The sequence below is a fragment of the Paramisgurnus dabryanus genome, chromosome 1 (assembly GCF_030506205.2).
Source record: "Paramisgurnus dabryanus chromosome 1, PD_genome_1.1, whole genome shotgun sequence".
Taxonomy (NCBI): domain Eukaryota; kingdom Metazoa; phylum Chordata; class Actinopteri; order Cypriniformes; family Cobitidae; genus Paramisgurnus; species Paramisgurnus dabryanus.
This window is the reverse complement of record NC_133337.1, coordinates 20,606,544-20,617,164: the sequence shown is the minus strand read 5'-3', so window position 1 is coordinate 20,617,164 and position 10,621 is coordinate 20,606,544. Positions and strand designations below refer to the sequence as shown.

The 10,621-nt window shown below is 36.8% G+C and overlaps 1 protein-coding gene across 2 annotated transcripts; it reads left to right on the top strand.

The window, feature by feature from the left end:
- Positions 1–1,649: 1,649 nt before the first annotated feature.
- mdm2 (MDM2 proto-oncogene) lies at positions 1,650–8,601 on the top strand. Of its 2 annotated transcripts, none has more exons than XM_065268410.2 (11): positions 1,650–1,708; positions 3,007–3,080; positions 3,178–3,252; positions 3,968–4,101; positions 4,968–5,017; positions 5,128–5,186; positions 5,345–5,411; positions 6,374–6,531; positions 6,644–6,787; positions 6,899–6,967; positions 7,738–8,601. In XM_065268410.2, exons 2-11 carry the CDS (start codon positions 3,021–3,023, stop codon positions 8,362–8,364), a joined length of 1,443 nt encoding a protein of 480 aa, XP_065124482.1. In that variant the 5' UTR covers positions 1,650–1,708; positions 3,007–3,020; the 3' UTR covers positions 8,365–8,601. The 2 variants fall into 2 exon arrangements, with proteins under 2 accessions (XP_065124482.1, XP_065124483.1); XM_065268411.2 differs by lacking the exon at positions 1,650–1,708 and adding an exon at positions 2,767–2,921.
- Positions 8,602–10,621: the final 2,020 nt, after the last annotated feature.

The window sequence follows — 10,621 nt, the reverse complement described above, 5'->3', positions numbered from 1 at the left end:
TAAACACAATGCTGAGATTTATGTTGTTAAAATAAAAGCAAATTACTTTTCAAGGACTAAGTGTAGTTTTAAAGGAACAGTATTTTTTATGAAGCTTTTATAAGGTAAAATAATGTCTTCTGCAGATCACTACAAATCTTTTAAAAGGAAAAAAAACACATCAATTAAAACTACAGAATACTTTTGCTTTACAAGTCCAGTGTTAATGTAATGGTTTTGTACAATTATAAAGACAAACTGGAAACAACATGCTATTACTAAATGTAAAGGTCTATGCATTTATAACAAGGATATAAATTCATTTTTAAAATCATGGCTTTTTTGTGATGACTGCAGTGGTCCATGAAATGATTATGGACCTACAAGCCCAAACATGTTGAGTTTAAAGGAACATGTTGTGCTAAAATAAACTCTGAGTCATTATCTCAGGGCCGATCATGTCACAGAGGCAGAGAGGGGCATGTTTCTTAAAAAAGCATATATGAATAAGGTATAGAGTTTCACACATGTTAAACAAAACATCCCATTAACATGTGGATTATTCAGTTCTCCTCACGAATAAGCGATAGATGCTGAAATAGTGTGAAGAGTAAAACAAACAAACAAACAAAACATCCCCTAACTGTAGCGAATTTTGGTTATCTACAAACAAAAGAGGATGACATCTATGGCAATGTAGTACAAGGGTCATGTCGTATCAACAGAACACTCAATTCACAAATCTCAATTGTTATCTGATCTGGATTTAAGTATTGATGTTTATACACACAACACACATACACACACTTCCCGACATGCGTACTGATTAGCTGACTCAGAACCCATGACTCAGAGAACTGTCCTTCTGTTAAAAAGCAGAGGAACAACACATCATTACCACCCACCCCCCAAAACCCTACAAAATGTACTGTAGTAAGTAAAATCATCATTAATCAACTGGATTTCATTAACTAGTCTTGATTAAACAAAGGCACTTATTATTATTATGATGTGATTGTGATTATAGTAACAAACACAATAACTACATAATAACATGTATCAAAATACACAACACTACACTACCATTCTACCACATTGTTTTTATATTCACACATTTAGCATAATAGCCATCAAAACACAACAACTAAAATATAAATGATCAGTGGACACTATAGACATATACTAACCCAATCAGTTTTTGCCTACATTACGACTCATTCATGTTAATGGAATTATTTTTCAATAATTTTATCCATCAAGCACACATTTGGCATTGTTTTTAGGCAAAAAATTATATAAACGTTAAACTAAAATCATGAGCAACAATTCATGTAATATTACTCATAGAGTACGGTATAATAAAAAAAGTTTATACAACAATATAGCATTGACCGCAGTATTAAGTAAATTGATAATCTTTAATAGATACCATATAATATTTAGCAAGGAACATAAACTATAAAATCTATGAATTTTACTACAGTAAAGACTTTTTATCTGTCACAATATGATTTTACCTATTTTAGTAAATACGTTTATATTTTATTTGTAATTAAAAAAATCAAACTGCTGAACAAGGTAAATATAAACAACGGATACATCGCATCAATCCAGTGTATTTGTGTAATGTTTACACTGCGCGCTCAAACGCACGTGCTGGACATTTCAAATATCAAAGTTCCGCCAGTAGAGGGGGCGAGAGCGCGCGCCGCTCAACCGTCACTAGCAGGTAAGACACTACTGGTACTTTCAGTTTTACTATTTATAATATATGTATTACGTATTTGATACTGTATGTCTCACGAATACATCATTAATATATCCAGAGCATTGTCCTATCGTCGTTTGGCACTTTTAATGTCCGTTTAGTCGCTTGCATCGTCTCATAGCATCGCGCTAACCAAGTGAGGCGCGGCCTACTAAAGCCTCGGATTTTCCTAAGTTTGAATTTAAGAGTAACCGAAGAGCGGGCGCATAATTATGGCGACAGTTTGTCAATAAATACTTTAAATTATTTAAAGCTACTGGTACAGCATACAGTGTAAATAAATAGTATTTGCGTAAGTTAAACATAACCTTATGCAGTCTTACGTTAACGTTACATGACTTGCTTTACGACTAGAATATTGTGTGCAAACTAACTTAATAGCTTATTGTTATATAAGTCTTATTTTCTTCACTGCGAAACATTGACTATTTCCAGTAAACGCTGAAGACTCATATGACCAGTCCGGATTGCAATTGCAAATATTACTATCGCATGTAACTTACAGCAACTAAGTTACATTTCCATAACGATCATTTTTCATGTTTCCTCTGGGGAAAATGTCAGTTGTCGATCCAGGTTTTTCATATAATTTATTCGCAGCTAACAGATATTCCCAACGATACGAGTGGATGAGTTTGGTGTGTAAACAATACGAAATCATCAATAGTCGTAGTCCAAACACAGTCACATAAAGGGCATCCTTTCGTAGCACTTGACGACTTGAACTTTTGGTCTTTTTGGTTTTGATTAATGTGGTTTGGCCGATAATAATCCATAAGAGTCATCGCTCTGGTCCAAACACCCCGTTATTTCACCTGTTACTGACTGATAAGCCCTAAAAATCCATGCGCTTAGTAAGCAACTGGGCGGTGTATTAGACGGGACATGCCCGGACATGATCGCAAAAACACGGAGGAAATGAGACTAAACAACCACTAGGGCGTCTGAAGCCAGTCACGTTTGGACGTGTCATGCCCAAACCCGCCCAGGACAAGATGATCGCGACTGTAGATTCTAGCCCTGACATGTCTCTCAGTCTCTATTTAAACCATAGACCGGATCTCAACCGGCTCCCACTCCTCTCTTACCCTGAGCTCTAGCACTTTATGTACAGCTACAGAGTATTTATAGACGACTTTAACTTAGAATAGCCAATTTACCTCTCTTTGCACAGGTAATTTTCTTCTGAATGTTGCTTGTTTACTGATGTTTACCTCAAGATGGTTGTCTCTAAACTTTAAACTTGTTTATTTTCACAGATATTTGCAGCAATATGGCAACAGAAAATTGTTTAAGCAGTTCTCAGATCAACAAGGTTGACAATGACAAACTGGTAAATTAACATTTGACTGTTTGTGTGTATTTTCATAGTAAATATTGTTCGTGTAGCATGTATTGACCTGAAGTTTTATTTACTGTAACTTCCTCAGGTAAGACCTAGAGTACAGTTGAAACGCCTGTTAGAAGATGCAGGTGCAGATAAAGAAGTTTTCACCATGAAGGAGGTGAGGGAATAAATATTTTTTTTAACAGCGACAACTTCCGCAGTCAAGTTTTAACTTTATTTTAGGCTTGTTATATTATATTTCGGTATCAGTTTTGGATTATAATTGTTTTTTATTGGGTATATTATTTTTAATAAAAGCACTTATAGCAAATAACTTTTTTTTTTGAGAATTATCTGTGATGCTCTTCATGTTAAAGCATACTGTTGCAGTTTGGTATTTGAAACCACTTTTGCATACAAGCTAGAAACACTGTTAACGTTTGTCATACTTTAGGGTTAGGCATTTGTTTAAAACTTAAGCCAAAGTATTTAATTTAGGCATGTAACTCGTCCAGCACCATTCATGCTGTTGACATGATGGATTATGTGGTTTGTTAACAAAAGATGATCAGTTTGGACTGACCTAACAAATGCTATTTTAAGTATCTGATCCTTATTTTGGGAGCAAAATGTTATAGAGACTTTAGGGTTGCCATTTTTTTAATTAGGGATTCATAGTTTGCAGTAACGTGTTGCTTTATACTTCATGGTTGAAGAAGTAATACAACATTTGGTACTGAAGTGTGATACATTCATTGTGGAATTTGTGGTTCTCTCTGACTAACAGGAAGGTATTACTCATCTGTATTGTATACTTGAAAGGGAACTCATAGCAGGAACTCTTGATGAAATGGTTTAACCATAGTTTTTTGTTTTCTTTTTTGCATGTTTAGGTTATGTTTTATTTGGGGAAGTATATCATGAGCAAGGAGTTGTATGACAAGCAGCAGCAACACATCGTTCATTGTGGAGAGGATGCTCTCGGTGCCATCCTGGGGGTGAAGAGCTTCTCGGTCAAAGAGCCCCGGTACGCATTGGCCCTATATCTATCGTAGTCTTTACAACATACAACAGGAGCTTTGGGAAAGGCAGAAACAGCTGTACAACCGATTCCCCCTGAGATTACAGGGTGGGGTTGTGCAGCAACAGGTGGTTGCTTTTAAGACAGTTAACTCAGTTATAGCTGTGAACAAGTCTGCTGTCAGCTGTTTCAGATATCCTCCATTTGTTTCATATAGTTAAACGCGTATAAATGACACTGTGTAAGATGTTAAAATATCATGGAGCAAAAGGTAAACAAATGATGCTAGAGTTTTCTGTTATTGTGTAGTGTTATTTTTGCTATTATTTATTATCAGCAAATCTAGAGGGGGTTTTGGTGTATTTCACTCAAAATTTACAGATGCCCTGAAGACAACAAATATGTTGTTAAAATTAACACCAAAATAACTTTATTATAAACAGTGTATTTTGTTTTTGACGTAAATGTAGCAAGGTTTAAAACCATTAAAAACTTTTGTGATACAGTTTACAAGGTATGAGCTGTGTTTACACAAAATTAAATAGGCCATTAAGTAATGTAATTGATTTGATGTTTATATTAAACATATATTACAATTTTTATTTTATTTTTAAGAATATTATAATTTAAAGCTTTATTTTTTTACCTGGCATACATGTTGTATGTTGCTTAAAAAATGTATTGTGTTCAGTTGAAAAGTTGTTGTTTGTATAGGCAGACAGTTGAAAATAACACATTTTAGTGTTGCAATGGCAATACCGTGAAACGGCTAAAATCTCATACTGGGACATGCCTAGGTTTGAGCTATTGTTTGCATGTGAAACTGAAATTGGCTGGCTGAAAATGAAAGTTTTGTCTTTTTTGACTTTTAGTGCCCTCTTTGCAATGATCAGCAAAAACCTTGTAACAGTAAAGAACCCAGGTACTGTGACTTTAAATTTCTGTGGATTTCTTAATCAATACAGAGTTAAACTTTGTTAAATGTTCTTATCCATGTTATTATTTAAACTCTTGTTTTTCATCCTTTTACAGAAACTCAGTCTAACTTATCAGAACCTAGGAGTCAAAGTGAACCAGAGCGAGGGCCAGGGGTAAATGCTTTTTTATGCCTGCTCACTTTAAACCACGTTGTATTGACCCATTCCACAGTGTTTCCCTGGTAGTTTAGGTTGAATGGATTTTATAGAGCTTGTGCTGTGTTTGTCATTGTAGTGTGACTGAAACCTGATTGTCTGTGTCTATGTTCCAGGATACGGATTCGGAGTCTCGCTCATCTACCTCACAGCAGCGCAGAAGGAGGAGAAGCAGTGATCCTGGTGAGCATACACAGACACACACACCACTTGTGTCCTCTTGAGTGTATATGAAAGCATACACTTGATCGGCTGGGGGAATTCAGATAGTGTTGGACTCCGAACAAATGTTTGAGAGTTTGTTCTACATAAAAAAAAACATGATGAGCATGCATTTTCTTTTATATTGATGCATTTTTAAAACATGTGTAGTTTATAATAACCCTGATCCATGAATTGCTTTTTGCTATTGCTGGTCTGAGGCAGGTAATTTACTCTTTATATTTTGCATTTAATTGGACATGCAAATGAGTGCAGGATGAGTCATCAATATTTCCTTGATCCAGGAAGAGATAATGCGTAGATAGCTAAAAGATATTGTTGATTAACTGTTGCTAACTGATAATAATACAATAGAATATAGATAATAGAAATGGCACTACCTTTGCTTGTTTTTAGTGGTGGTAACAGACAGCTTAGATATCAGTGTGAGGCCTATGCTACAAAACTTCAACACTGTTATGTGCAAACAGCCTTAGAACTGTATGTGAGTAAACGTGTGGCACCATAATGACTGCCCTTCTGTTAGTGTGGACTCAAATTGAAAAGGGCACTGAGATCTGGAGGCTGTGCCGAATGGCGCTCAGATGACTGCAGCTTTTCAATGGCCTATTTTTAAAGCCTCACACACACAAAGGCAGTTTGTTGAGCAGGCAACGCTAGCTTTCTTCCATTAAAATGGGTTATTGCTCTGAGCTTTACTCCCCCTCGGCCCATAAGTGTCCATAGCTGAGTGCACATAAGAGAACATCAGGAAATGAAGTGATTTACACTAATGCAATGTGTAGTATACACACAAGGCTGCATTTCTTAGACTGAAAAGCAGATTGGTGATGTTTAAAAAGACTGTGTGCTCTTATAATAGTATTTCAGCAACAACAACAAAGCATCGTGCTGAGCTTAATATGTTGGTATGTTTTCAACAGAGAATTCCTCGGCAGAAGATGAGCCTAAAGAACGCAGGAAGAGGCACAAGTCAGATAGCTTCTCCTTGACGTTTGATGACAGCCTGTCATGGTGCGTGATCGGCGGCCTGTGTCGAGAGCGGGGGAACAGCGAGTCTTCAGAGACGCAAAGCAACACTGTGAGTAACGCCTGAAAACATGCATAGTTTACTCATGGAGCGAGTTTAACCTGTTCCTTGTTAGTACCATAACATATGGCACTTTCTGATTGGTGCTGTGTTTGTCTTACAGGATGTAGGTATCTCTCATAGTGAGGAGAGTGAGGAAAGCGAGGATTCTGATTCTGATAACTTTAGCGTGGAGTTTGAAGTGGAGTCCATTGACTCTGATGCCTACAGTGAGAACGATGAAGATTCAGTGCCAGGAGAGAATGAGGTTTCAACTCAAACTCGTTGTGCTCTACTGAAATAAAGCTTAATTAATGTCCTGAATAACTTTATTTGGTTAGTGACCACCAACTCACTAGAATTCTTTCTGTATGTTTAGGTGTATGAAGTCACAATCTTTGCAGAGGATGAAGACTCGTTTGATGAGGACACTGAGATATCTGAGGCAGTATGTTGCATATGGCTTTTTATTTTATTGTGTTTCCTGTAAAGTGGCATTTGTGTGTGGGGTTAAACTGTGGCAACCTACTACACTCGGCAATCTCCTAATCCATAATTAAATAATAAGAAGTGGGAATTACATGAAGTTTATTTAAATAAGTAGGGGAGGAGCATAGTCATGTAATCCAATCAATCAGGTGTCTATAAATAGCCGTCCCTCACCTCTGTCATGTGACATCCCTCCTCCACCCCATCGTCTTGCTTTTAGCAAGTAAATTTATCTAAGTTAAAGAGCGTGAGTACTTTAGGTTCGGGCTCAAAAATTTCAAGCTCAGAGTCGGCCCCTTGGACAGCACGCCAAATATGCTTGATCTCATTCCCTATTTATTACATGTTAATGCGAACCTTATGAAATAGCTGAATAGAGACTTTAAGTGCAATATTTTACATTTATTTTTTTCACATTTGCACGTCCACTCTATTTTTGACCAATTTAATAAAACTGCATTTACTACTGCATCTTTAAGGGACAGTTTCCCAGATAGGGAATGTCCTAATATGACTAAGGCCTAGTCCAGGAAACTGCCTGAAACTATTATCAATTTGCCTTATCCCAGCAGTTTCCATTGTTCATCAGCATACTAAAAAGGATTGATATGTAAAAGTAGACAGTCATGTTAATGTTGAAGTATATCTAAAAAAAAAAATATTTTCTGAAAGAGTGAGTGAACTGTACAGTAAATATTAACAATCAAATGTAATGATGTGTTTACTTAGGACTACTGGAAGTGTGCTGAATGTAATGAGCTCAACCCTCCTCTTCCTCGAAACTGCAAAGGCTGCTGGACCGTAAGACCCGGCTGGCTTCCAGAGACACAATTAAACAGTGAAAACAACTCTGTTAACACACAAAACAACACAGAAGACACCAGCATCATCACACCCCACAGCACAGACCACAACCAGGCTTCTGATGATAACAACAAGCTTACCTCCAAACCCTCCAGCCCTCTCTCCGAAACAGACGAGGGAGTGGACATGCCCGACGGCAAGTGCTCACAGTCTAGCACAGCCACCAAAGACGAACTTCCCTCTTCTGCCTATGGCTCCATGACTGACTCGCAAACTACATCATCACAGCCCTCCACTTCCTCAGGGGGCTGCAGCCAAGAAGAGTCCCCCGAGCTGGAGCGTTTTAACAGCCTGGATGCCTGTTTGCCCTCCACTTTCCTGGAGCCTTGTGTCATCTGTCAGAGTCGCCCTAAGAACGGCTGCATCGTCCACGGAAGGACTGGGCACCTTATGGCATGCTATACATGTGCCAGGAAACTAAAAAATCGCAACAAGCTTTGTCCGGTGTGCCGAGAGCCCATTCAGTCAGTTGTGCTGACTTACGTGAGCTGAGGCATCACAGATATACCTCCTCTTTAAATTTGTATTATAGTTTTCTATAGTTCTTTGCATTGAAGTGAATATTTGTAATATTTTTCTTATTGATTAAAGAATTTTATTTATAACTCAAAGACAAGAAATGTTCATGCAAAGATGTTTTAAAGTTTGAGTTGATGGGGATAGCTGTGCTTTGTACTATTGTTAATTTATATTCATTCTAATTAATTAAAGTTCTTTGATGCACTAAAATTCTGAAATGTTCCTGAGTAAAAGCATTATATGTGAAAAGTCTTTTTTTGGTGATATACTAGATGAAGAGAAAGAAGAGCCTGTGAAAATATACCTTTGATATCTTAATATTGACCAAGTAATGTCAAAGATTGAAATCAATGAGTGGAAACTGTGAAATCAAACTCTGATGCTCCTAATCTCATAAATAGATTATAAGGCTTCTCAGATAAGGTCACATTTGTTGTACCTCTTGAAGAATGCACTAAATTCTTCTGCAAAGATTATTTAATTTTCTTGGAGCGAGCCAAAATTATTTTGACACGCTTCTGTTTACCGTACAAATTATATTTTTCCTCTGCTTTCATTTTCTTTAGAGTAATCCATAGCAGGCCAAATGATGAAGGGTCAAATGACTGACACCAGTTATTATGCTTTTATTCATCGAGTTGTACACACTGATCTCTCTAGAGAAAGCTGGTTACCAGGGATCCGCTTTTATCTCTTGTCGGGAAACATGTCCTGACCTGTTGTTTCTCTGATGGCAACGTGGTACAAACAGTCACTTTAAGCCCCCCTAAACTCATTCCCACACGTTCCATAGCCAAGGAACATCCAAAACTATACTATAATTTTGTGTAATTGAATGACACCCTGATACAGTATGTTTGTTTTCCTTGTGACCAACTGACCTCAGTGGATGTGCTTGGGATGTTTAGTCAAAAAGCATATAACAGATGCATGCAGTTTTTAGGATATTACAATACAAAAATCATTAAAAACATAAAATGAAGTTCAATATAACTAATTTAAATATTTATCTGGATATTGTGTTTTTTCCCCACTAACAACAGTTTAGTAGCACTTTTTTTTTAGTAATTTCTGAGCACAGTTTTATAGATAGAAGTGCAGTCACTGCTTGATAGCCGAAATAAGCATTTTCACAGTCATGGTATGTCATTTTGTACTCTATTAAATACAATCAGACCAACCAGTTAAAGACATAATAAAATCAGTGTATACCAATGTATGTGATGGATGATCAAATTTTTCATCTCCTGTTGTTGAATAACCATTAACTATTATGTATGATTAGAAAACTAAACTGCATTTTTATCCCAGCAAATAATGAACCTTTGCTAAAATAACTAAGACCGAATCCTGGATGAATCTAAACCCTGTCTTGAAAACGGCCCAATTGAATGTAAAATTGCTGTGATGACAAGACTAACTTTGGTTGACTGGAATATAAATGAAAATACCTGATTATTATATCCCTACTAAAAAGACGGGTGGGTAATGTTTAATAAACATTAACAAAATATGCATGAACAAAATGGCATTTGTAATAACAAATTAAGCAACGGACACAGATAAGTTTTTGAGGAATAATATTAAATAAATACATAAATGATTTACTATTAATTATAGTATTATTTATATACATCCCTACTGAAAAGACCAGCTGGTTAAGCATGCTGGTTTTAGAGGTGCTTTGGCCAATTTTTGTTGCTGGTCTTAGCTGGTCAGGGAGACCAGGTGAGCTCCTATCTTGACCAGAATATACCAGCTAAACTAGCTTTGCCAGGCTAGGAGGACCATCTTAAACCAGCTAAGACCAGCGTAGCCAGCTTCCAGCCTGGATAAACTGGTGGTTTCTTAGCCTAACCATGTAAAAAGTTCTAAAAGCAGCCTGCTACACCAGCTAAAACCACTATGGGAGACCAGCTAAAAGCAGCCAAACATCTTAGGCTGGTTTTAGCTGTTTAGAGATGGTCCTCCCAGCCTGGCAAAGCAAGTTAAGATAGTCTTCCATCCTGGTCAAAATTGTGAGTCATCTGGTCTTCCTGACCTGCTACAAAAATTGGCTAACGCCCCTCTTAAACCAGCCTGCTACACCAGCTTAACCAGCTAAAAGGTGAGAGACTAGCTAAAACCAGCTGGTCTTTTCTCATTAGGTATTTATATAATATTATAATTAGGCTGGGCATAGATTAATCTAGATTAATCTCATACAAAATAAAAGTTTTTTTTGCATAAT

Excerpts from the sequence above, each read along its gene's own strand:
- mdm2 (XM_065268410.2), top strand. The coding sequence starts at position 3,021 with ATGGCAACAGAAAATTGTTTAAGCAGTTCTCAGATCAACAAGGTTGAC. Across the intron at positions 5,187-5,344 it reads AACCAGAGCGAGGGCCAGGG|GATACGGATTCGGAGTCTCG; the intron begins GTAAATGCTTTT and ends TCTATGTTCCAG. Across the intron at positions 6,788-6,898 it reads CAGTGCCAGGAGAGAATGAG|GTGTATGAAGTCACAATCTT; the intron begins GTTTCAACTCAA and ends CTGTATGTTTAG.